Below are 27,764 nucleotides of genomic sequence, written 5' to 3'. Positions count from 1 at the left end.
TAGTACCCCAAGACCAACTATAATTTTAGCTTTTACTAATACCACTGTCAAATGCCTGGTTTCCAAAGGATATCATTGTTAGATAAACTTTCTAAAAACACATACAGGATCCAGAGGGAAGGGAATGTTTATTTGTCATTCATCTTTTTGATACAACTATCACAATTTTGTAAGTCTGATAGAGCAGTAAGCTTGATTGACAGCATTTCCAAGAGTTCACAATTTCATGGCTAAGGTTCCGTCCAATCAAGGTAATATGGTTATTAACTTAATATAAATGAAGCTTTAAAAAAGGTTATAAAAAGCAAACTGACCTCTTTATTGACAATATTGGTAACTCAGACATCAGACTTAGAGAAAGTGAAGGTCAGTACTAATGTCAACAGGGAGATCAGCAGGGCATGCCACCCTCTGTCATCTATGACACGGTCAGTCATTAGCATACTAGTGAATGTAAGGCAACACATTTGGTCATTAGCATACTAGTGCGAGTAAGGCATCGAGGCTGCACGAGAACACAAGCATGGCTGCACATGCTGAAGGAAGCTGATGGAGGCCACAAGTACAGAGCACTCCTGGCAGCCAGCCCCTCAGTCATCCTCTCCTCCGCAGAGCAGCAGCAGGGTTTTCTTATAGTCTCCAGATGTGTCGCCCTGGAACCCAAACACAATTAAGCAAGCGATGATTCACAAAAGCCACAGGAAATAGAAGATCAGGAACTATGTGAGCCTGAATTGTGTTCCTGGGACTTTTCTCCCAACTGGGTAACTTCTCTGCATGACTCTCACAACAGGAATGCTAAACAGGGAAGTTCCTACCAACTTTGCTTAGTTTAACTTTCTAATTTTACCCCTCAAGGGCTGTTCTCTTAATGGCAGTGGAGTGTGTTCTTCCATCTAGAAACAGGGAGAGCAAGGATGTTAAAATCAGCAAGGTGTCTACACAGACTCTCAGTTTCTCTCAGGCTAGCAAAGGTGCAGCCCCGCCTGGGTGCTGCGGCTTTGCCTCAGACACAAGCACAGAAGATGCATTTCTCAAGCTTGCCTCACATGCCAGTATGTGTGGAATACTAGTGTCTTAAATGTGCCAACTCTTTAGCATCTTTCAGCCCAAGCACACAGACCACACACACTAAACCCAAAGTTTTACTCAACTGAAACTCTGCTCTACACATGGTCCATGGTAACTTGCCCCACAAGAAAGACAGGTCAAAAGACCTGTGGCCAAATTTCAAAGTCATAGGACGCTTCCCTTTTACAGTGAAGAACTGTTGCCCTGGCCCCTTGCTGCAGATATGCCCTGACACCAGAGAAAAAGTGATGAAAGAGAGGCATTAAGAAGACAGTTGATGCCGATGGGCACAGAAGAACATATTCTAAGCGTGGGCAAAGCCTTGCATCTGTTGGGTCTTGACCTGCAACCCAACTCTCCCTTTGTATGCCTCAGAACCCCTGGCGCTAATCCAGTAGCACAGGAACTGGAGGGTTCCTTCATCCATTTCCTGCATGCTGTCCACTGACTCTGGATTTCTAATGTAAGACGAACTTCTACCTTGATCATAGAATACAGAGAGGTGGCGAAGTTCTTTCGAAACTCCTTCCTGATGTTAAACAGATCAATCTCGCTCCTCGACACCACAACTCTGATGAGGGTGTGATCGTCGGTCCCGGCACCCTTTAACGGAGAAAGAACACAGGGGTTAAAAGTCTCCACATACAACGTCAAACACTCTGGTTTGAGTCACTTTCGTCTAGCAGTTTAGTAGAAACAGGCTACTCGTTTGAAGATGTAAAATGCCCAGGTTGCTGTCTAAAACAGAATCAGACAGAGAAGGGCATTCATTAGGCAGAAGGTTCGCAGTGTCCACTCACCTTCATAGCATAGTAGAGGGTCTCTGCAAGGTAGGCAGGTATGCTCCGAATAGACTTCACTAGGAAAACACATAATACAACTGTCAGATGCTATTCTGACACAAGAATCATGTAGTCACAATGGAAACACTGGCTTATGTTCCCAGCTCTTTTCGTTAAGTATAAAAGTGAGGTGCGCTGCAGAGGGGCTCATCTGCAAGCTACTAGGGTTCCCTCACCAACTATTTTCTTAAACACTAGCCTAATTCTCCCCTAAGGTCAATGCAGGCACAGAAAGACCCTGGGCCAGAGGCTTGAGTCTTCTCTGTGCCCCTTTATTCTCTGCGGTTTTGGCTGGCACCTGAGTTGTTATCATGCCACAGTCTTCATCACCGATATGTTATATAAGTAGCTTGGAAGTTTCTGTTCCAAGATGTTCAATCAAATGATATAAGAACACACTATAATCTCTGGAAGCACTTGGACTGACTTGCCATGTTCTCACCTAATCCTCCAGACTAAAACTCACAATTCACATAAGAGCCTACGTGTATCCACTGCAGTCCAGACGCTGGACCAGGCTGACAGAGAAGCTGTCCCTCTGCCTCCCATCACACACAGCTGACATAGTCGAGGCTGTGTAGACCACAGTCCACTCAGCAAAGGACACCTAGTGAATAAAAACTTTGTAGTATAAAAAGACGACAATCCTCCAGCTGCTAGGTTTCTTCATTCTTCCTTGTCAAACATTAAGAAAAACATCTTTTCAGGCAGACTGGGAAATTATCAGCTGGCTAGAAAAAGAGTCCTTGACTTGACAGGAGATGGGATGGTAGTTGTTTTCAGGTTAAATAATTTGGAGTTTTAATTAAGTGATCAGAATAACTGTGACTTTCATGTGTGTCTTCACCATGAAAAAGCCAAGTTTGCAGCTCACTGACTCTGATGAAAGGTGATTTTTTAAAGTTCTTGCATAACTTTTGCTCATTCTTCACAAAACAGAAAGCTCGATGGGCTCACGGCAAATGCTCAGAATAGACAGGCAGGCAGGAAGACGGAAGGGCAGGCTGCCTTCAGACCATGGGAAACCAGGACCTGGGCTCTCAGGATTTGGGAAATGGATAAAAACCCACAGTCGACTGCAAACTCACTTCCCCAGTTATTCTGAGCCCTTAATGAAAACCCCAAATTATTTAACCCGAAAACAACCACCATTCCACCCCCTGTCACATCAAAGACACACTTTTTTTCTAGCCAGATAATTTCTCAGTCAGCATGAAAAGCTGTGAGGACAGTATTCTAAAACCCCACAGGTATCAAAGGCAAGCCACACGTTGCAAGCCTCTGTGATAAGGTCCACAGCATCAAAGGGCCATATTTTTTTCCAAAACAGGATTTCTCTGTGTAACAGCCCTGGCTGTCCTGGAACTCACTCTGTAGACCAGGCTATCCTCAAACTCACAGAGATCTGCTGCCTCTGCCTCCCAAGTGCTGGGATTAAAGGTGTGAGCCATCAATGCCTGGCTGTACTATTTTTAATGTGACTTTAAAATGAGTCTTAGTGCTTCCACATGACTGGGCAAATAACCAGATAACCGTGTATCCACAGCATCAACCCAGACTTCCCAAAGGAAAACTCAGGAGTTTGGTTCATCCAATGTCATTCCCTTACTTTCCGTGAAGAAACATTATTATCTTCAAATTTGGCCTCAACTGGATGAAATCAATTTGTATCACAATAAATATTACACACATTATGAATTCACCTACCTACAGCCAGGAGCAACTGCTCCAAATTCCCTGAAGTCTCTCGGTCTATGGTCTCCTCAATCTGGAATCCTGATATTGTCATGTACTTGTCAAACACTAGAAAAACAAAACAGAACATGTCTTCATAATCAATGAAGAAACCCCGCATTCCTCGCTGTCAGGGCCTCCGTGTGCTAAGTCCTAAGCAAATGGTTTACTTATGTTGTAACAACATTAGGAATTTTAAATTGAGTTTAGTTTTGTTTGTTGTGACAGGACTTTGCAATGTCCCATGGGCTGGCCTCAACACTGACCCTCCTGTCCCTGCTTTCCACAGGCTCATCTGAGATATGGCCAGACTTTTTGCTGATGCACCCTTTTAGTTATTGTCTTGAGTTAACAGACAGATCCCCGTTAGCCAAGATGAATATCCAAATAAGGACAATATGTAACAGTGGCTTGCCTGAGGATCTGGCTTAAGCATGGAGATTATTAGGCATAAGCCACCATGCTTGGCTTCCAAACATTGTTTCATAAATGCTGATTTCCTGACCTTTTGCTGTTTGTAATTAATGAGACCAGCAGGTAAGTCTGCTGTAAGATTCTGAAAAGCTTCTCCTTCCTTCTAAAAAGTGATAAACAAATACGACTGAATGAACTTTTTCTCCTCTTCCTGCTGTGAAAATGAGGCATTGAGTTGCAGCAGCCATCTTATGATGATGAGGTAATAAATTAATAAGGGACATGCTAGCATGGAGGACAATGCCACAGGAAACCAGAAAACAGATACAGGTCCTACCAAATCAAACACGCTGCACCCACAGAAATAAAGACCAACTGTTAAGGTCAAGGTGAGGGCTTTTTGTCACTTGCCATGGAACCAGTTCTAAACTGACACTTGCATGTGAACGGAACAGATGCATATGAAGGGACCACCATGCAGAGAAATTCTTAGAGTGAGACACTTGGGGCTCTCTGGACCCTGATGTCCCTCATCACCTCTGAGGGTGCAGGGACAGCTAGCTTTGTAAAAGCTGCAGGAGCAGAATCAAGACCTTTGAGATGTCTCCAGATCAAACCGTGAGAACTGGTTTTGCTCTGGGCAGGGATCTGCTCAGACTTGCCATGTACTGTCCAGATTTGCCAAAGCATTGATCTCAGTTTTTTTTTTTTTTTTTTTTTTTTTTTTTTTTTACTTGCCTCTTCTCAGATGAGACACACTTCGTGTCCCAAAGATGGTGATAAACTTTTCTTCATCTGTCCCCCACTTCAGCTCTCCAGCCTGGAACAATGCCTGCAACGAACCACCCTGCATGAGTCAGTCACTCTTCCAGTTTTCCAGTGCTCTGCCCCTTCCTGAACAGCAAATCTACCTACCTGTACACAGAGTTAATGGGTCGCATGCAAAGCAGAGATGACATGGGAGCTTATGTTTCCAAAGTGTTAATGGGAATATCCCATCCCCCAGGAGCTGCCATGGTTTGGGAAAGCTCCTGCCACCCCACTGTTGAACACTGATTTACAGACCGGAAGTAACTCAGTGAGAAGTTGGGTTTTGTACATGACAAAAAGTAAACTTCCTGTTTACATCTGTGATGTAAGCAAAGTTAGTTATAGAACACCTTAGCACATAGTCACACATAGAACACACTGCAGGATGGCACAGTGGTTGGCATCTATAGGGCATTTATAAGCAGCCCTGAAAGCACTTGTGTGCCCATATTCACTTTGGACATGAAAAATATAAATGCTCACAGAGTTCATGCACAAGCTTACAAAACTTATACATGAACATTACGAAACTTGAGGTCACCTGGGATGTACCAGTCTTTACGATGTCATACTGTTTTAATAAATAGATCTATATTGGGCCAAGAGAAATGTAATTTGCCTGGATATGGCCTTCTGCCACAAGGACACTCCAGATAAAGATAAGACATGACAGCAGCTTGCTGTGGGTATACAACTCCTGATCTTGGGAGGTACAAGCATGTGGAATATAGTAGTCTAGAGCTATTCTTTATTTTACCAACAGGATATTAAAAGATAAGATTCCTCCCTATATCTTTGTGCTCAATAAACCCAATTCCCTTTTCCCTCTAAGAGTTCAATGCTCTGCCCAAGCACTGGGCAAGAAAATGATAAACATCAGTTTTAAAACTCTTAAAATGTTAAGTCGGTTTAAACGTTTAAAAATGTGAGTTGGGTGGTGGTGCACACCTTTAGTCCCAGCACTCGGGAGGCAGAGGCAGGCAAATCTCTTGAGCCCGAGACCATCCTGGTCTATAAGAGCCTGTTCCAGGACAGGGTCCAAATCTACACAGAGAGACCCTGTCTTGAAAAACCAAAAAAAAAAAAAAAAAGAATAAATAATTTTTTGAAAAAATATGAAATTGGAGAGATGGCTCATTGGTTAAGAGCACTGCCTATTCTTCCAAAGGAGCCAGTTCAATTCCCAGCACTTACATGGCAGCTCACAACTGTCTGTAACTCCAGTTCCAGGGGATCTGACACCCTCATACAGGCATATGTGCAAGCAAAACACCAATGTACATTAAAAAAAAAAAAAAAAAAAAAAAAACCTTTAAAATAAAACATTTTAAAAGGTGAAATTGATTTAAATTTTTAGAACTATATTTTTAAAAAAAGGTGAAGTACTGTCTACAAGTTCAGTTCCCAAGTGAATGACTCAACTGTGGCTTATCAGATTCCCGAGATAACAGGCCTGGCTCAGTGCCAAGTATCGGTAGAGAAAAACTCAGAGGCTTGTACAAAAGCCCTTTTTCTGTCTCAGATTACTCTCCACAGAAATCACCGATCCCTCCTAGTTAAGAAAGTCTCGCTGCCTTTGCCACAATCGGCAAAAGGTGTGCGCCTTCCCAGACCTGAGACTGCTCAAGGCTGGATCACTGATGCGAACAGCCAAGAGGGCATGGCCAGTGTGGCCTGCTCTCTGTTGCCAAGTCATGGCAAAGGGAGGAAAGCCTGGGTTCCGTCAGGGGATTTTAAAGTCCCCCGAAAAACGCAGTATTCACAGGTACAAAATCTCACTTCCCATGTTCTAAATGGTCACATCTGCTTCATGACAGGTAAGGGACGTGTCCACAGCCTGGGTAATCAACACAGTCCCCAGATAAGGACTGGGGAGCATAAGAACCATGGCCCCACCCAGACCTGCAGGACCAGAGCTGAAGCCCAAGATGGGCAGGTGATCCATAAGCCCATGAACGTGAGGGACCGTTCTGTGCAATCAATGATGAGAAGAAAAGAATCAATGAGGAGGTTCAAGGGGACTGCTTTTCCCAGGCCTCAAACAACAGTGCTGACTACAGCAGCTATGCTGGGAAGTCTGCCCGCGGCGCCCTAGCGTAGGCTTCACCGCTATCATTTGACACTACAGCTGGCTCCCCCCCCCCCCCCCCCCCCCGCAACTACTGAAAAGCTTCCAGAACTCCTAGTCGTGAGAATAGGAATGTGAGAACTACCCCGTCTTTCAGGAAGGCCCAAAGGGATCAATGCCTGGAAAGCAATGTGGTCATCTGAAACTGGGCAACACCCCTGGCTGGGGGAAAATGACTTGAGAGGTCTGTTCCTGTTCTTTCTCTACAAGAAGGTGGAGGTAAGATGGGCCTGAGTTTTTATTCTATATTCATAAATGCTCGATGTGGTATGAGAAATCAGAACATGAGGCTTGTTTGGTGAAAGAGAGAGGGTGTTGGAGTCACTAGTCAGGCTGAAGACTGGAGCTCTATTGTTACTCCACGGGCCTGGGCTTGTTCCCTTGGTCATAGTTGAAAGGCCCCCTGAACCTGAGTGCAGCTCTAATACATCAGTTACTGACTGGTTGCCTATTGTAGGAGCTGGGGCTGGAACTGACCTGACACAGTGCCCTAGAAAGGCAGGCTGAGACAGGAAGACAGGGACAGGAAGCCTGGAGTGCTACCATTTTGCCTGAGGGCCACCTGACTCATGCCTGGAAGGTCAGTAAGGGTCACACAGGAAGCATCTAAAAAGTGAGACTGACCTTTGAAGAGATGGGGTAGGAACAAGAAAAGAAGCAAAGAGAACGCAAGATGGGGTGAAAGGCCGAAGACATGGATTACAAGGCTTGAGAAAAGCATTCAGGGGCCTGGACCTTATCCTGAGGACGATGAAGCACTAAGTTTGAAGGGCTTAGACAGGAGCGTGGCGCAGTTGGTATTTACAAGGCAGAATGGGCTTGAGGGAATACTGTACAGTGAGTGAATCCTCAGCGTTTCCCTTTTTTCTCCAGTGAGGCTGGGACCACAATAATTGAAGCTGTTAAGAAATCAACCACTCGAAATATAACTGTCCCCTCTTTAGAAAAGACAGATAACATATTGTGGGCACCTGCACAGAGTGGTCAACCAGATCTCCCTTTTTCCATGGCAGCTCAACTGAAGCATGGCCAGAGACAGCACTATAGCTGCAATTCCAGGAACACTCGTACTCCAGGACCAAGTCCCAGGCTTTACATCTCAAGGTTCACATTTCCTAACACTTCTTCCATACGTGTAACTATTTTATAAACCACACTGAGATTACACTAGCAGTCATAAGTCCTGGAAAGTGCAATTTTTCATTTACGAGTTCATAAAAGTAGCTGTCAAAAGAACAATCGCCCTATTTAGAGGGCTGTCAATGGAAACAGAGAATTTGATAATGCGGAAATAAACTAACATGCCATTTCTCTTGTAATAAAATGCCAAATAAACTAAAAACACTTTATTCATTCTTCCATATCCTACTTAAAAAAAAAAAAAAAAAAAAAAAAAAAAAAACCTTATTCAATCAGGGCAATGGAAGGGTAACACAAGGATTTTTTTAAATAAAATCCTTCATTTTGTGAATAATAATAAAGAACATGTCTAGGTGTAACTTGCAATGTAATTTACTTGATTTTATTTCATCTTTGAATACAATTATTTTGTTGGCCAGATCAGACTAAGAAAAATGTACCTACATGTTTTACAGGGAGCTACTAAATACATTTTTAAGGTTCTTAAAATACATGTGATTTTTCATTATTATGAATTCTTTTTATTTCTAAGTCATAACAAAGTTTTCATATAATACACCTTACGCACCTGAGCATCCAGTTCAACTTGAGCATCATCGATTGCAGTATCAGGGTCTCTATTTGCCTGTAAGAAATGACATCACACACTGGACCACATAGCATCTTCATTCTGAAGGAAAGAGGCACCTGATGCCCATGCACAAGGCACATTCCCTCCCCCAGAAAACCATGCTTGTGCTAAGATCATATTACCCCTACAGCATGCTGCACTACCACATAGCAGCATCCAAACCAGCAAAACCCTGCTAATTCTAAATTCTATGAATGAATGGGCTGCATACAACAGCCTGAAACAAATGAATGAGTTGGTTATTTATAGTCTGAATCAGACATTCTGAGGCACAACCAAGCACAGGCAGCTTGAGGCCATCACAGTGGGAATCTGCACATAGCAAGAATTACTGAAAGATTTTTAAGTGCCCTTGACTTAATACAGGCAGGTCATTCTAACCCAACACTTTAATCAGCTATGCTAAGTCTCTACCAGTACCTGAAGGAGGACGACCAACATTCTCTGGTAGTACCCTGAGGTATCTCCCACCACGTCATCTTCCAGGCTGGAACCATATTCTGCAAAACAGTGATTTCACATTTGTTCATAGCATCTCTCAACTAGAAAACCCTGCCCCATTAATCAAATGAACAAGACATAAAGGAATTTACAAAATCTCCTCTATGCCATTAAGGAGTGCTCTACACACAGGTGGCAAGTTCAGTAAGTGAGTGGCTGGATGAAAATGGGCTACATTAACATCCCCCAAAAGCATTCATTCAAGCCTAAATTATAACAGCCACTTAGAAATGCTCTCCCCAAATGTAGTTAGTAATGTGCAGACACAGAATGACAGTGTAAGCTTAATGGTAATGATAAGTGGAAGCTGTTATTTGTCAGATGGTTTCCATCCTCTGAACTCCTCTCTTTGCATGGTAGCATCTGCCACTAATAAGATATTTTTTCCTTTGCAGCATTTAAGTTACCTCTGACAGACAACAATGACATTTTAAAGTATGAACCCTCCTACCTCAGGTTCCAACTCCTCAACTCAAAGTCATAGGGAGGGGAGAGCTGAGACCTACTAAGTCCCAGACCCTTTTACTAACTCTCAAACTGCTATTTTAAAATGGTCTTGCCACAAGGCATTAAAATATTTAATCACTGTTTGAAAGCAGAATATTTTTTGTGTATTAGAATCAGGTACCCAAATACAAAGCCTATAAGCATCTAATTCCTCCTCTATTCTAACGCTAGCTAATTACCAATTCCTTCCTCTACTCCAACACCAGTAACTAGTTATCAAATCCCCCAAACATCTGCTCCTCTGATTTGGACTCTTCATGCCCCCACCTCCCAGCAACCTCAGTGGTGCCATAATCACTACACAACTCTCTCATTGCCTCCCTACAGAACTCTCTATCCAATACACATCTAGACTCAAATCTCCTTCTGTCCTTCAACATTCCATCAGCCATTATACCACTGACTCAAGGTCATGTTCATCATCCAAGCATGCAAATTTCTACACTGCCTAACAAACACACATGTGCCCTTCCCTCCATCAGCTCTCCCAGTCTATGCTCCTCAGTGCAGCATCCGTGTCACTGATGACCAAAGCCACCTTTGGTACTGAAGACCCATCTTATCCTTCCCTCCCCACTTTGCTTAGCTGCAAAGAATAAACAGAACATTATGTATTTAAAGTATACATCATGCTTGATACACTGTGAAATAAATGGTTACCACAATTTGACTGCTACCACCATGTAGTTTTCTGTGAACGGTGAAACGCTTAAGCTCAAGTTTCTTAGAAAAGTTCAAGTGTACAACATAGTGCTATGAATGGTCTCCATGCTACAGCTTGTCCACCCTACCATGCCGTGCGATGATGCCATCTTCTCTCTTCACTGTCTCTCCTGTCCAGCCTTGGCAAACACCGTGTTTTTGGATTCTACCCGTGAGGTCATGCAGTGTGTGTCTTTCTGCACCCAGCTCACTTCACTTAAGTTATATAATGCCTTCCATGTTGACCTGTACTATTGCAAATGTCAAAAGTTCCACATTTAAGGCTAAAAAATGCAACTGTGTGTGCATGCATGTATGCCCAACCTGTCTCTTCATCACATTTTTCAGTGGTCACTTAGTATGTCACCTACACTTGAAACTCAACTATCCCATTTGTATTATAAAGTCCCATCTAAGCCATGGTGCCCTCTCCCTCCTGCCTGCATTCTGAATTAGACTTCTCATGTATGACTTTCTAAATTTCACCACCCTTTAACTACCGACTATAACCTTCTTGACGAGAAGAGCTGTACTGTGCATGCCTTCTGTGTCCCTCAGGGCAGCAATGAACACAGAGTCATGCCCACTAACATGCTGAACAGGATGCAACATGCTCATATACGGCAACACGGATGCTCAGGCTCCTAGACAGAGAGCTCTGAAGATCACATCAAATAAACTGCCACTTTGCGATATACACCTTTGCCACAGTGGTAGCAACCATCTCGACTACAAAGAGAAGCTGGAAAGAGGGACTCAGGTAATTATTTAGTTGCCCTAAATTTCACACTGTTCTGACCTGGTGAGTTAGAACATCACATCTAAATTCTATAAGCTATTCCTGCAGGAGAGCCACCATTACTGGCTGAGTCCAAACACAGGAAAGCAGGACAAGAGCAGAACTCTCTTCCTTCACTTTCATTTCATGGGCTTGAATACATTCAAAGCATTGAAATTTGAACTAGACTAAAATACAGACTTTGTTTACACACACACACACACACACACACACACACACACACACACACTAGGTCACACTAAAAATAACAGCCAAAATAACAGGACACTTTCCAAGCCTCCCAGCAACTGAACTGCATACCTTTAATCAATGTTTTCTCAACTCCAGTCTGGAAAGAGGTTTCAGTCTTTCTCCCCATCCCCCAAAATGTCTTCTACATAGCTCTTAACATCCAGCATAAAATTTAATTTATTTGAAGAAATTTAATACAGAAGAAAAAGCCAGTCTACTCCTGTAGTGTCTGCAAGGCCTTTGCAAAACTAAACTGCAACACCTTACAGGTGCTGTCAAGTTTGGCCCTTTATTATTTTGCTTGCTGTCTGTTTTTTATTGAGGAAGAAGAATAGCCTGCCTTATTTACAGTTCATTCACTCAACAATCATGTACTCCCTGATGCCCATAGCTACACAGGACTACGTCCGTGTGAGAGAAAGGGACGGCAATGAACTCCAACAGCTTACCTTCTTCATAAACTTGCTTTATGGCCTTTAGTTCATCAGGTGTCCTTGAAGCAATAATTTCTGTCAGTACTTTTTCATTGGTCCCAGCTCCCTGTTGGAAGATTTATTTTTAATGACGAAAACATGTCAGTAAGATTTAAAAAAAAAAAAAAAAAAAAGGAAAGCTATTTCTTTGGATGTTATCCGAATTACATGATTACAAAAATATCCAACAAAACGTGGATTTCTTTGAATACGTGTTCTATTACTACAGACTTAAGATTCTACACTAATTTTCTTTCTAGAGTCAATGTGATTCTATTTTACTTTTTATTTTGCCCAGTGAAAACTAAAGTTTACTTTTCTATGTCCATCAACTATATCCTTACAGGTGAGATAGTTAATGCCGTCCTCTTAAAAAGCCTAAACGTTCAACAGTTGGTGCCCAGAGTGGCACTAGGGGCTACTAACCAAACTCTTAAGAGGCTTTTAGGTCATTGGGGGAATATCTTTAAAGGGGATGATGGGGCCACAGTTGTCTCTTCTCTTCTCTGGCTTCTGCCTGGCTACCGGCCAAAAGCCTTGGGGCCAGTTATTTATGGACATGAGCCAAAATAAAGCCTTAGTGATTAAATAGATCATCTCAGGTAAGCAGAATGGAAAGATGGCTAACAGTGGGGATCACATGCTGGCACTCACTTTCTGTTTCTGAAAAATAATTTTAGCTGATTTCCCTTTCTGTACTTATAAAACTCATACCTACCCTGCTATGTCAGAACATATAAGCAGCAATATGGCTAAACTTAGGTTTGTCTGTTTAAGAAAGCATAGTTTCTATTTCTGCTTCTCTGCAAAAATTCACACACTAAAACACCTAAGTCCATCCTATGGGAAAACCTGTGCTTGTGATGTACTCTGTTAAAAAGCTCTCTTCCCAAGGTCCTATGGTCTCGTTTACTTCAAAGCTGTAATTGCAGAGTAGCCCAGACACTCAGCAAATGCAGTATCCTGGCTGGGTGGTTCCCATTCTTCTGTGCAAGCAGAATCCCTGAGCTGCTAGTTTTTTCTAATGATTCAGAACTCACTAAGGACAAGTCACTCCTGTCACTGTCCAAGCAAGTGTTTCAACACAGTAAACTTCCAGTGTTCTATTTCAAAGGTTAAAATATCTAATGTGTAACATTTCCAAAGCCCAAAGAGAAAATGAAAGTACAGAACCCCAGTACACTATAATTTTAGACAGCATTTTTTTAGTTTAACTATACAAGAAGACTGAATGACGCCTGTGTTAGGTTTGTTCCCCTTTACTTCTTATTGAATCCCACAGTTTTGTCTTCTGAGTACCCTTTGCTGAAATGAGTCAAATAAAACACAGGCTAATAACCAAAAAAACACAGCACTGTGCATGGCAGGAACACCCTATGCATACCCCCTTTTACCTTCAGAGCATGCTTGAGTTCGTAGGCATCATAGAGCCGTGAAGGCTTCATCAGGGCCACAATTAACTTCTCAAACTTTCCAGTCAGTTCTGACTTCAGGTCATCCAGAAGGTCCTACCCTCAGAAAACACAAACAAACGTGGTGGCCACAGTCTTCCCAAATAGAAAGGACAGCCCTTTGCTCTAGTCAATTCCCTATACTTCTTCAAGTATTACAGAAGATATTCATGCTAAACAACGCCCTAAGGTGTGTACCTTTGACATTTGACCCAAACCTCAACAGTACTTACCTGCTAAGGTGTTTAAAGATGTGTTCCTTAACTTCAAGCATTAAAATAATATGGAGTACCTTTATAGAACGAGCTAGTATGTGTAGTAGCTGTGGGAGGAAGCCTGCCTGGAAACGTGCTTCTCTGATTTTGATACTAGAATAAAACCCAGGGTCTCCTTGTGCCAAGAAAACACCCTACAGCCAGTCTACACTCTCAGCCTTTTATAAATTGTGAGGCAACTGTATAGACTGGTTGTAACTCTGTAGGGTTATTATTGTATTATTATTTCTTCTTTTTCTTTTCTTTTTCTTTTCTTTTTTTTTTTTTTTTTTTTTTTTTTTTTTTTTTTTTTTTTAGACAGGGTTTCTCTGTATAACAGCCCTGACCATCCTGGAACTCACTCTGTAGACCAGACTGGCCTCAAAATCACAGAGATTCACCTGCCTCCACTTCCCAAGTGCTAGGATTAAAGATGTGTGCCACTACTGCCTGGTGACAGGTAGAATTTGAATTTGTGGTCCCATCTCAACCTCTGAAGTATCTAGATTTACAGGCCTACAACACTACACCTGGACTTATATAATAAGATTCTTCCTCAAAATTCCAAGCTTCCTGTCCCACTGTCCCTACCCACAACCCACACAAAAGCTTAACAATCGATGTCACTCCGTGGCAGAGCACTTGGGCCATGTAAAGCATATATTCAGCATACATATTTTTCCTGTGTCCTCTGAGAAATGTTTTTATAAAAGCTCCCCCAAAGGGCTAGAATATATCTCAGTAGCAGAGCACTGTGTCATATGTACAGGGTTTTGGGTTGGACCTCCAGCACCAGAAAGAAAAAGACAGAAAAAAAAAAAAAAAAGCAAAAGAAATTTTCTCAGAACTCACAAATATATATTTTAATGGCAAAATTTAGCCTAAAAATCCAAACAACAACATCTTTTCTTTTTTGTTACTATGCAATTATAATACATAATATTAACGGTCCAATATGGAGTTGATGAGCATTGTTATGCTTTGAGAGGCATATACTGGAGAGAGGCACCTTTAGTGTGAGAACGCGTGCAATCAGTTATGAAGAGCAACACAGTGTTTCCCCAGCACACTGGGCAGCAGGATTGGGATTAGACATCTTCTAACAACGGGCTACACTACAGCTCCGTGGAGAGGTCCTGAGGTCCATCCCCAGCAATACAGAAGGACACCTTCTGGTTCTGCACTGCCTTTGTTTCTCAGTGAAAGGACAAATGTAAATTGTCAGTATTACAGGTCTACATTATAGTATTTCACACATTCTCTTGTTCAGTAAGATTTCAATTTTTACTTTAAAATTTATTAAAATTAATGCCGGCATACACCTATTATTATTGCAATACAGGCATATACAAAAAAAAAAGATAATGGAAGCAGAAAGGAAGAGGGCAGTCACCAACATGGGGTCACTGACTCCTTTACACCCCAAAAGTGTCAAGCAAGGAAAAATAATTGTGTGAGGCTGCTTTTCATTATCTTCTAAGCGACATGGTATGACAATTTGTTGGTACAGTGCATATATTCTATTAGTGTCTACTGATCTTCTAACCATCTGGGAACAGTTTGACCTCATCAGAAGAAGCTCAGCAAGTTACAGGAGAGCACCTTGCCATTCTTGAGGATGTGAGCATCTAAAGGTTCTCGTATCCCTCAGGTGGGGCAGAGAGGTCCTGACAAAATTCCCTACAAACACAGGGTGATTGTTTTACTTTTCAAACTCTTCTAAAACTCACAGCTGGCCTCACTCCCACCTTGGCTGGGCTGTGGTCTTACCTTGCCAAACAGTGTCTTAAACTCCTCAGCAATTTCCTGGCGCTGAGCATTGCTTCGAGATGTGAGCAGGGTCAGGATGCTCTCCTCATCGGTGCCTGGAATTGATGATTAACATAAAAGCTTGCCTCCCACACCCCCTTCCTAAGCAACCTTTCCAATTAGCTGACCAGTCACTCTGTGCTCTTAACACCCTCTACAAACACATAAAACACAGCTTACACAGAAGAAAATACAAAATTGAGAATAGTTAAACTATTATGTGTGATTGACATACATACACACACACATACACACACACACACACACACACACACACACACATATATATATATATATATATATATCACACAGTAATAAATAAATAAACTCCTATTCTCAATTGGCCTTAAAGAAGATAGACAAAATCCTGGTGTGCCCACCTTTTATGCATAAATAAATAGTTACTCCAGTATTAGTTATTCACAAAGCATAACGTGTTAGTTATCACAAGAGATAAAGAGAAAAAAGAAAACATAGTGTCCGCTTCAAGTTACAGATAATTTAGGATGGAAAACTTAAAAACCTACAGATAACTAAAGCTACAGCAGAATGGCAAGTACCTTAGGGAGACCCAAGTGTTACATGAGATGCAAAGGCAGGTCTCCTGGCTAACAAGAGTAGAAGGGAGAATGAGGGGAGGAGGTACCAAACAATGTCTTAAAAGATGAAGGGTTCTGAAAGGCAGTCATATAAGGGCAGGCTTAGGATAAGGGGAAAGCTCACAGAATAGAAAAATGTGGGACAGGCATGCATAGCAGACAGCCAGGCCTGGCTGGATCTGAGATATCAAACAGTAATGGGAGATGAGTCTGAAAGGGGCTGGGGTTGCCACGGGCAACCTCTCAAGGTAAGGAGAGTGAGAGATCTGCTGTTGGAGGCTGAGAGCAAATCTGCCAATTACACACAAAAACCCTCACGAGGTTAGCAACTGCTTAGACAGACACTGCAAGAAGTGGACATGTGATGGGCAGGGCCACTGAGTTACACCAGTTTGCCTCACACTGTGTGTAAGCTGGACTCGTGGCCCCAGAGCACAGAGCTGATGTCACTTGCCTATTGAATTCTAGAGAATGCATCTTCAGGATGGTCTAAGGTATCAGTTCATTATCTGAACACATTTGTATCTGCCTCCCACCCCAGTCTTTGGTCTTTTAAAATGAAAAGGTGTATCTTACCCAAGCCTTTCATGGCCTTCCGAAGAGTTTCTGCATCAGCCCTGCTATCAAATCCAGGGAAATCAGTCACGGTGCCTCTGAGAACCTGAGACAGACAGAAGGACAGTATTATTGACACTGTGACCCACGTCAAAAAGCTAGTAACAATCTCCCTTTGCTCAATGTTGGGTTTGACCTCTAAGTAAATTTATCATCTGTAAGATTTGTGACCCACTCGAAAGGGGAAGTAAGTGACAAGGCCAGTCCAGGGCAGGAGACACCCGAGCCACTGACAGTAACATCGGAGGGCAGCTCCCCCATCTCCACCACTGTGATCATGCCCGGCCAAGGCCTCCTACTTCACAGAGCCCTGCCTGCCCGCTTCCTTCCCGTGAAGTCTCTCCCACTGAGCCTGCACTAAAATACTAAAATGTGATGCCCGCTCTAAACACTCAGTTGAAAACACAGCTCCTGGTTTACATAGCCTTCACACTGAGTCCCGGTCCTGTAGAGCTGGGAATCTTGAGATAATCCTTGGTAATTTGTGTGCCAGACAAGTGCCATGCAGGATACTTTTCTTTATAAGCCCCCTGTTTCATATTACCATATGAAGTGTTTCTACTAATCTCTCACGATTCCTAAAGCAGGGAAGTGACAGGCACAAAGTACCCAAGTGCACGGAGCAAACAGTGCAGAGGCTGATCAGGGTCACTCATGAGCACAAACTTGAGAAAGAAAGCACAGAAGGGGGAAGAGAAGAAACTTAGCTGGGGGGGGGGGGGAGACAACCCAAGACAGACTTAAAGGCTGCCTGTAAAGTCACCAACACCATTAAAAATGACAACTGCAGGGGCTAGCTGTCAGCATGCATTCCAGTAAAGGGTTAAGTGCTACAACGGACTGGGAAAGGCATCAGGTTGTATAGAAGAGTCAACAGGGGAAAGGTCTACAAATGCCACACAAAAAGCACAGAGCTGATCCTGCAGCCAGCAAGGAACAACGCTGGCAATGGAGCCAGGAACAAAGCTCTGCTTAGCACTGTGGCAACGGTGGGGACAAAGGAATAGACTATGCAAGAGTGCAGCCAAGACCGCCAGAGCGTAACGCAAGAGGTCAGAAGGAACTGAACAAACTAACTGGTAGTAACATGGAAAGGGGAACGAGCAGGAACAGAGTCCCAGTCTCCATGTTGGTTTGAAATTCAGACCTGGACAGCCAACCTTGCATCTGTCCACAGCAGGCACACGGGGAAAGGGCAGGCTGTGAGTGACAAAGCCACACAGATGGTGGCTAAGCTATTGGAGGGAGCCAACAAACCACAATAACAAGGTGGGAAGACGTGGGTAAAAGAAAGATTCGGGTCAGAGTGGCAACAGCTATCTGCTGAAGGCAACAATGACCAGGAGTTGTGCTGGGAGCCTGTAGATAGTCTCAGTGAGACTCAACTCTAAAGATGACTCCAGCTTAGCCAATCACTCAGGACCATCACAAAAGTACATAGCAGTTAGGACTTGACTCAAGCCATGGGTTTTGGTTCCATAATCATGGGATGTTGAGCTGCTTCCCAAGGCAAAATGATGGAGGGGACAGAGGCTCCCAGAATGTCCTAGTCAGGGTGTGATGAAACATCATGATTAAAGCAACTTGAGGAGAGGATTTATTTATTCGGCTTGCATTTCCACAACCCTGTTCATTACTGAAGGAAGTCAGGACAGAAACGCAAAAAGGTCAACTCCTAGAAGCAGGAGCTGATGCAGAGCAGAGGCCATGGAGGAATGCTGTTTACTGGATTGCTCCTCGAGGCTTTCCCAAGCTGCATTCTTACAGGACCACCAGCTTAGGGATGGCATGGGCCATGATGGGATGGGCCCTCTCCTACCAATCACTAATTAAGAAAAGCCCTACAGGCTTGACTGCAACCCCATCCTATGGAGGCACTTTCTCAACTGTGGTCCCCTCCTCTCAGATGACTTTAGCTTGTATCAAGTTAACATAAAACTATCCACCAGACAAGAACAAAGAAGAGGAGAGGACAGTCAAAAAAGGCTGCCCAGAGGAAGGGGACAGGAGGTGTGTCAGATGTGCCCCTGTGGTAGACAAAATATGCTACAAGACAGTGAGGTGGATTGCCTCAGGGAAACCACATCTCACAAAGTTTGAAAAGAAGAAATACTGATCTGCTTTGTAAGTTATGAAGAAACTGCAAGGAGACAGAGATAAACAGTCACTTTGTTTGAACAAAGAGATAGAAGTCATACACACACACACACACACACACACACACACACACACACACACACACCTGACCCTAAGGACAGAAGGAAACTTCTTGAGCGGTATAAGGAAGAAAAATATCCTTAAAGATTTCAGCTATTAGCTAGAAGAAGTAACGTCCCACCACATACTTAAGAGCTTTCTAGAAACTGTGATACAATTTTGCTATATTCTATAAAGGGCTAGCAAGGCCACGTGGCAGCACTAGGAGACCAGACGTGAGTCATACTTATGAGTAATGAGGACAGAGCCCTGGTTAGGGTTGTGCCTACCCCTTGCTACCCACGCAAAATGCAATGTGATTCTGAGTGACTCATCCAGGAGGCCCCCACTTCCAGAAATCCCCATAGAGCAGCAGAGTAAACTTCACCCTCAACTTATCCTCATTTCTCTTCCTCTCTCATCACCAGCTCCCCAAAAAGGAATTACTCCGCGTGCTTAGACAATACCTGTTCAAAACATAGGAATCACATTTTAACTCTCATCTTTAAAAATATCCATTCTTTAGCTTGATAATTTTATCTCCTGGAAAGGTAGAGGCAGGAAGACAGAGTTCTGCACCCCCTTGCAGTGAAGCAGAAAGATCCGATTGGGTAAACAAACTAACGGCCCCTAATATTCCCTTTGCAACCAAATGATAAGGAAAAAAATCTTAACCACTGAATAATTGCATGATCAAAAAACGATGGAAAGGTCAGCCTGACATGATAGTGCATTGCAAAATGAAATAAACTCAAGGAAAAAGTCAGAACTTGTAGCAGGACCAAGGGGTATACCCAGGTCAGACATATGATCCCAACCCTTGCCCTGGTCCCTTGCATCACACTTGGTTTACTGCTCTCAAGTCTTCCATTCCCTTTCTCACGCCTTCCTCCTTTTTGCTCCGTTTCAGTTGGTCAGCTACTTTTGACCTCTTTCTTATGGCCAGGAACAAAAGTATCACTGTAAAGTAAGTTATTTAAGTTATTTTCACAATGATAGAAAAGTTCCAATGACAAAATAAGGGTTTGTAAACATGACTTAAAATTCTGCTAGCTGAATAGGCTTTGTGGGCCATTCCTATAACCCCAGCTGCTCAGGAGTCTGAGACGGGAAGAACAAAAGTTTAAGGCAACAACACATCGACTTCGAGGCCAGCCCAGGCAAATTAATGAGACTATGTCTCAAAATAAAAATAAAGAGGGCTGGGAGACAGCGCCATAGTAAAGCATTTGCCTGGTATATGCGAGGCCCTGAGTTCTGTCCGGGTACCAGTTTTTAAAAAGGAAAACCTTTGGTATGTATTTCTTTGATGTTATGTGTTTTGTTTTTAAATTTCCCTGCCTGTGAAGAATGTCTTCCATTGGCAAACATTAGTAATGAAAATAACACTGAGCACTCTTAGGCACTAAGGGTGGTGCCTCCTCTGAGCTTCAGCTCCCATGAGCTCCTGAGGCAGGCAGGGGACAATCTGCTGTTTCACCTAACTATTCAGCAGGGCTTCTGTGAACAACACTTGGAAAGCAGTAACAGCCAACCAATTCATTTGCAAGGCAATCAGAAAGCAATCAGGTTTGTAGAAGAATCAGCAGAATGAAGCTTCATTTCCTCTTGTATTTGATAAGTACAAATCTAATGACTGACTTAGACTATGCTAAGGTAGAAAAGAGTTTCAAGTGCTGCTTAGTTACAGAGAGAGATAAACAATATAAAAATCACAGAAGTGAGAGGACTTGCTGTTTAATAGGAAATTCAGCCTACACACCTTTTTTTAAAGTTATGTAAATGAGTGCTTCCGTGTGTGTGTGTGTGTGTGTGTGTGTGTGTGTGTGTGTGTGTGTGTGTGTGTGTGCACCACACAAGTGCCTAGTGCCCACAGATGCCAGACAGGGCATTAGATCCCCAAGAACTGGAGTTAGTTACAGATGGTTTTAAGCAATGTGGGTACTAGAAAGCAAACCTGGATAGTTTACTCCCTTAGTGGTGGTGGAGCACTCCCTGGGATTATTGGAGCAGGTTCCTAAGTGATCCAGTTTCCCTCGCAACTCCAACACAGCAACCCCTCTTCTACAAGCCCCAGAGATGTAGCCACCATGGCAGTACCAGGATACTCTCCCTTAAACACAAATCTTGTCTAGGAATGCTCACCTTTAACAACCCTTTGAAGGGCTCACCATCATCAAGAAAACAATTCCTATTACCTATGTCTGGCTCTGCCTATTCACCTGGGATCCCTTCCCAAGTCAGAAAAACACTCATCTCCCTTACCACAGTCACTCTGATGGTACTACCCACGGTTCAGCCTGCCAGTTTTGGCCATGCCCTAAACATCCACATTTGTTCTTGTAATGGCTACATAGGATTTATCGCACACAAATTATGCCAGCAAAACAACCTCAAATAGTACATATTTCCAAAATGTATCCCAAATACTAGATAATGCATGCAAAGGGTTTGGCAATGCATCTATTCTAGTGACAAATGTTAGCCACAACTCCCATTTTATTTGCCATGTCTTACAAGACCCAGGACAGAGTGGGAAAGCAAATATTCATACTTCCAGGATGCACACACAAATGGAAAGACACAGAGACAAGTGCCCAAAGAAATAAAGCCACCTACATGCTCCTTCCAACTAATTAAAGGCTTATATGTTTACATACTATATAAACCACCAGACAGAAAGAATGGATCCAAAACATATTTAAAGCAAAGATCTTAAAAGCACTAATTCTAATTCCACTAAAGCATTTGTGCAGTTTTAGAACAGTTATACAACTAGAGTGTCTTTCAGAAATGGATCTCTGATGTGGAACGCTGATGTCATTATAGGAAGAAAATCACAGACTATACGTCACCAAGTCACTTAAGCACCGGGACGGGTCTTCCAAGGAGCTCAGAAAAGCGATAAGAAAAGCAAGGCTTGCTGCTGCCAATAAAGGGAACGGTGGCTTGCAAAGCAGCCAAGTGGCTTTCTCAGAATCCAGATCTCAGAGTCAAAAGGATCAGGAACTGCAACACGCTGAGCCAGGGCAGCAGAGGCCATGGGGAACGAGCAGCCTCGATCCAGGATCTGGAGATCAGCTCTAGAGGTAACTGACCTGAGGTGCAAGCCAATGTCCTGAGTCTTGTGGGAAAGGTACTTGTTTACCCTGATCCTGCCCGCCCTGCAAAGGGCCTTTGTAAATTATGGTGATGAGCCCACAATTCTAAACCAACCCCCAAATTTTCAAACCAAACCTTATATAGTTTAAATATATACCACTGAGATAACTGATAATCTTAAAGTTTCTACTAAACATTTATGCAAGCCACTTTGGTCTTCACAACATTCCTGCTGCTGTGAACATATTAACTCTTTGAGAAGAGAAAAACTAATATAATTAAGTTCATATTGCCCCAAAATTAAATTCTTAAAATTTGGTTATGTGAAAATGACAGCCTTAAATGGAATTAAATCATGAAATGGTTCATTTGTCTATGAAATATTGACAACTCTCTCCAAGCTAAAGAAAACAAGCCCATGAACTTTTAAGTATTTAAAGAAAATTAAAATACCTACTAACTTGGCTGTAGCTAGACAGTGAAATGAAATACTAGCTGTGCTGTTACATGGAACAATGAGTAAGATTAACCCTTTCCTCCCCAAGTTGCTTATGGTCATGGCGTTTCATGGCAGCAGCTGTACCCTAACTAAGACAAGTTGGTACCAGGATGGTGCCGTATGGCTGTGACAGACATGATGAGGACTGTGGAAGGACTGTTGGACTAGAAAAGCCAATAAATGTTCAAAGTTTGGTGAGCTTGGAAGATAAGAATGTTTCGAGCAATGCAGATGACGGAGGCCTGGCTTGTGACATTTCAGAGGGAAGTAAAAACTCTACTGGGGAAAAAAGAAAAAAATACTCTACTGGGCAGAAAGTGGAGTGTGTAGGTCTGGTCAGCTGGGGCTGAAGAACTGGCTGTAACTAACAAGGGGCCACACTACTGAAATAAAATCTTTGCTTTGCAGAGACAATGGATGCTGGTCAGCTGGGGCTGAAGAATCAGCTATGATTGAGAAGAGACAGGCATCACACTGTTCTAGAAGTGTTTCTGAAGGGTCAGCACACAGAAGCTGTGGTCCAGAGGTGGCCAAGGTTGTATCTTAAGCTGGCAGCTGAACTTGGAAGTGTAAGAGTCACCCGAGTGGTACTGGTTTTGAAGGCATTAAGGGGTCATGGAGAGCAGCTGAGGCTTGACACTGTGTGGCAGGGCTGGAGTCGTGCAGAGAGCCCAGGAAAGGCTATTGGTGAAAGTTTAGCCCAGCTGCAGGGGGGACCCCATCGTTTTTTGGAGATGCCAGTACCAACAGACAACAACAGAGGAAGTGGAGTGGAGCCACCCAGAGCCTAGAAGACAAGCTGTGTGTGCTGCAAAAGAGACCCGAGGTGTTTGGAGGAGCCCAGAAGATCCCGAGTGGACCCCAGACATTGGACTTGAGTTATTTGCACTTTTGGAGTTTGGTTTTACTTTGTTCAAATCATCTGTTCCCTGGTACTTCATTCTTGAAGTATGACAGTATTTAACTTGTTTTTGATTTTTAGACGATCCCACAGTTCAAATATTTTGAACTTTTAAAGAGAGTTTTCAATTTTACAGACTTTGACTTTTTAAAAAGACAGAGTTGGGTTTTTTGTTTGTCTGGTTGGTTGGTTGGTTGGTTTCTTTTTTTTGGGGGGGTGGCATTTTGGAGGGTTTGAGACAGGGCTTCTCTGTGTATGCTTGGCTGTCCTGGAACTCACTCTCAAACTCACAGAGATCCACCTGCCTCTGCCTCCTGAGTGCTGGAATTAAAGGCATGCACCACCACCACCCCACAAAGACTGAGTATTTTTAAAGAGGATTAATTCATTTGAATTTTTATAGACTGAGATTTTTTTTAATTTGGAATGTTCATATTGTAATGTTAATATTCGTGTGTGATCTTTGGGATGAACAAGAAAGGAAAGAGTGTGCCTTAACTGTGATGTGCTTGTGTGTAAAGTTGACAAGGGGGCATCTGTGCTGGCTAGTTTTATGTCAACTTACCCAAACTAGGGTCATTGCAGAGGAGGGAACCTCAATTGAAAAAAGCCCTCCAAAACATCAAGCTACAGACAAGCTTGTAGCAAACTTTCTTAATTAGTGATTGATGTGGGTGGTTTCATCCCTGCACTGACAGTCCTAGGTTCTATTTTAAAAAAATCAGGCTGAGCAAGCATGAAGAACAAGCTCCATGCCCTCTGCATCAGCTCCAGCCTCCAGGCTCCTGCCCTGTGTGAGTTCCTGTCCTGACTGCTTTTAATGATGAACTGTTGTATGGAACTGTGAGTGAAATAAACCCTTTCCTCCCCAAGTTGTTTTTGGCCATGGAGTTTCATCACAGTAATAGTAACCCTAAGACATAGCATAAAATTCCAGAAAAAGAAGAGCTTTGGAACCCAGTCTTTAAACTCTAACCCAATATATGGTAAGTCTAACTGAAGAAACACTAAGATGTAAAGAAAATTACATTTTTTTGTAAAAAGTTGGATATAGAAAGAAAAAAATAAAATGATTCATATATATTTTACTATTAGAGATAATTCAGGTAACTGTTACAGCTTTGTTAATTCTTAATTAATAATTTGAGTTAGTTTGCATTCAAATTTACTATAGTAGAAAGTGTTACTACTAATCCAAAAATTGTAGAAATTTGTGACTCACATAGCAGCATTGTTATGTTAAAATAACAGAGGTGTTATGGTTTAAAATCATATAACTCATTCAAATGAATACTTCCAAGCATACATTTTAAAAAGTAACTGGTGTCACTCACTGTTTATAGGTACATAACCACTACATTTTCTTTGAGGAAGACTGAGAAAGCCATCATTGAACTACTTCCTCTATCAAACAGCCAATCTATTGATGCTACGGGACCAGGAGCAGGACCAATGGAAGAGGAGATCACATGGTGCTACCCTATGGACCCTTCCATTTCTGAGTGTGTCTGCTGGACATGATAATACAAATTACACGTTTTCAGTATGACTTTCTGCCTCACTTTTATTCCCTATTCTGATAGGATTGAAGTAAAATTTAATTGAAAAAGAAAATTACACTGGTGAGCCCACCAGGCTCCACGGGTTGTTACAAACTCGTGACCACAGAGACAGCCCTGGTTTAACTCACTGGGTCACAAAACAAGACAAAAAGACACGAGTGTGAGAAAAGAATCTGTAGAGAGGCGGAGGGGTTGGGAGGGAGATAAAAGAGAGGTAAGAGTCATCAGAATGCACCATTTACATTCATGAAATTGTCAAAAATTTTAATTAATAATAAAATACAGCTGGTAGCTGAAAAATCAACAATATGTATATAAGGGACAAAGAGGAAAGAGTGGGTGAGGGGAGGGGGATGGGAATGAAGGGGAGGGATGGAAGTCCAAGGTACCACCAGAGATCAACCAGTTCTTTGTAGTTAATTCTTAGCAAGATGATCTGGATTCTCCACTTTTATAAATGGTGCAGTCCCAAACCAAATAAAAGGAAATTGTAAATATATGTAAATATAAATACATATTCCAAATTCATAAATATGAAGAATTACTGTAGTGGGAAGCTACATTTCAAGTTCTCAATAGGCAAGAGACATTAATGTTTAAATAATGAATTTTTAATTGCTGAAGCACATACCTCTAAGACAGAAATCTGATACCATTACCCTCCAGCTGTCATGGAATGGAAATCTCTGGTTTCTATCCCCTTAGGTCAACAAAAGTCTTTCCACAGAAACTCTCAGAAACCTACCATGAAGCTCCAGATGTCCTCCAAGGACAGAGAATCCAAAGGATTTAGACATCAAAGCACAGTTAGAGCCAGTCACAGTGGCGCACACCGGGAATCCCAGCACTTGGGAGGTAGAGGCTGGGGAATCAGGAGTTCAAAGACATCCTCGGCCACACAGTAAGTTCAAGGTCAGAGTGAACTCTTTGAGACCTGGTCCCCAAAACCACTAGGGAGAGGAGGGTAGCAGTTATATAATGTGTACATTCTGCTCATCACCAAGTGCAAAGTAAGATACAAAACACTATTCTAATCTGAAATGTTTTAACAAAGTGTTGTATTTCTGTGGTCCACAGATTCCTGACAAAGCTACAGAAAGTGCAACATGTTTCCAATACTATCCTGGATAAAGAGTGGATACAATGGAAAAGAAGTGATTGAGAAACTGCTAGCTGGCTGAGGTAGCACATATTTGTCATCTCCAGGCTAACGAGGGTGAGGCAAGGTGAACTCAGAGAAAGAGGAAGCCCACCCTAAGAGTACAGGCAAGCTCCCGTCCAGCCTGGGCTACACATGGGGACCTTGTCAAAACAAAAACCCTTTAGACATCCCTGGGAATTTTACAGGAGACTGGAGAATAAACCAAATAGGCAAGGACAGAGGGAACTAGCTCTGAGAGGCTGGCTAATCACCATGTCTATCACCAAACCAGCATATGAAGATATGAGAGACTCCGAAGTGTCGCTAATCCCACAGAAACACACTTTATGCTGAGGAACCTAAGTTCATGGTTCCCTTGAAGTAACATGAAGAGAATACCTAAGTGCAAATGCAAAAAGAGTGGCGCTGTGGAAAGTGAGCAAAGTTCCAAAATCATCTTATCCCTCCACTTTGCCTAGGAAAGGCCAGGAAATCGGATCTGATTGTACTAAAGCAACCTGACTACTAACCTAATGGAAGGGGAGCAGGCGCATTGTTTGACTAGGCTAAAGACTGGACTTTGACAAGCCAGTTAGCTTGGCAAGATGTGTGGAATTAGTTTAGGCTTGGAAATTTTTTGTTCTTTTGGTTTTTGAGACAATCTCCTATAGCCAGGGTCCTTGATGACCAAAGATGACCTTTCACTCCTGATCTCCCCGCCTCCACCTCCCAAGAAGTAGAATTCCTGTCTTGAAAAACGACAAAACAAACAAATTCCTATTACTAGTTTTTCTTTGGTACACTCTTGACAAATATTAAGAGATTTAAAAAATAATAATAACAACAAAAGCCTATAGGTAATCAATTTCTGAAAGACTGATTCCCAAGGCAAATTCAATTCTGAACTCGTTTCGCGAGTTCATTATTTTGGTTCAGTGCCTTTAGCGAAAGAAGGGAGTGGGGTAGCAGGTCTTATGAACAGTTGGTTCCTTTTAAATAAACTGCGCTGAATGCTGGAAAAGGCTCCCCTGAAGCACCATGGAAACCGCCCGCGCACACCCAGTATTCAAACACAGGAAACTGCGGGAAAAATAAAAAATAAGGGAAGCCAAAAGGACGTTCTCCTCACATGACCAAGAGAGCTGTTCCGGCTCGGGTTCTAATTTTGGCAACTCTGGATTTGGAGCGGCCGGTTTACAAATACCTGGAGAAGCACCCGGACACTCCGGGGCAGGGAGAAAACAGAAGAGCGGACACGGAGGGGGACACCAAGAGGACACGGAGAGGTCATAGAGCTGGAAGTGGACGGGGAAAGCGGAGACTGAGACTCCGAAAGCAGCTCCATCGCCCCCAGCTCTGCCGCGACCAAAATGTCACCATCGCCCTGGTCACGGGCGCACGACTTACCTGGGCCATGACGCTGTTGGTCAGAAGCGAGCCGGGGCTGCGAACGGAGAGAGAAAGATGGTCACAAGAGTCCCGGTCCCCTTCCCCCAAAAGACCCCGCACCACCCCACGCCCTTCATGGAAGATCCGCTCCCGGGACCACGGCCACTCACCGAGACCGTAGAGCGCACGCTACGGGCGAAAACCGGACAGACGCGCACGCCAAGAGACAGGGCAGCAATCTCAGCGGCTCGGTGCAACGGAAA

The 27,764-nt window shown here is 42.9% G+C and overlaps 1 protein-coding gene across 2 annotated transcripts; it reads right to left on the bottom strand.

Annotated features, from left to right (window-relative positions):
* Positions 1 to 109: 109 nt before the first annotated feature.
* Positions 110 to 27,764, bottom strand: Anxa5 (annexin A5). Of its 2 annotated transcripts, XM_051185802.1 has the most exons (13): positions 27,672 to 27,764; positions 27,520 to 27,556; positions 16,673 to 16,757; positions 15,459 to 15,553; positions 13,378 to 13,491; positions 11,960 to 12,050; positions 9,191 to 9,270; positions 8,708 to 8,764; positions 4,800 to 4,893; positions 3,621 to 3,716; positions 1,872 to 1,930; positions 1,552 to 1,674; positions 110 to 653 (listed from the first exon to the last, which is right to left on the bottom strand). In XM_051185802.1, exons 2-13 carry the CDS (start codon positions 27,526 to 27,528, stop codon positions 591 to 593), a joined length of 966 nt encoding a protein of 321 aa, XP_051041759.1. In that variant the 5' UTR covers positions 27,529 to 27,556; positions 27,672 to 27,764; the 3' UTR covers positions 110 to 590. The 2 variants fall into 2 exon arrangements, with proteins under 2 accessions (XP_051041759.1, XP_051041758.1); XM_051185801.1 differs by lacking the exons at positions 27,520 to 27,556; positions 27,672 to 27,764 and adding an exon at positions 27,317 to 27,466.

This window comes from Phodopus roborovskii, unplaced genomic scaffold, assembly GCF_943737965.1.
Source record: "Phodopus roborovskii unplaced genomic scaffold, PHOROB, whole genome shotgun sequence".
In the NCBI taxonomy this organism is placed as follows: Eukaryota; Metazoa; Chordata; class Mammalia; order Rodentia; family Cricetidae; genus Phodopus; species Phodopus roborovskii.
Note: the sequence above shows the minus strand (reverse complement) of the source record. Positions and strands in the feature narration are given on the sequence as shown.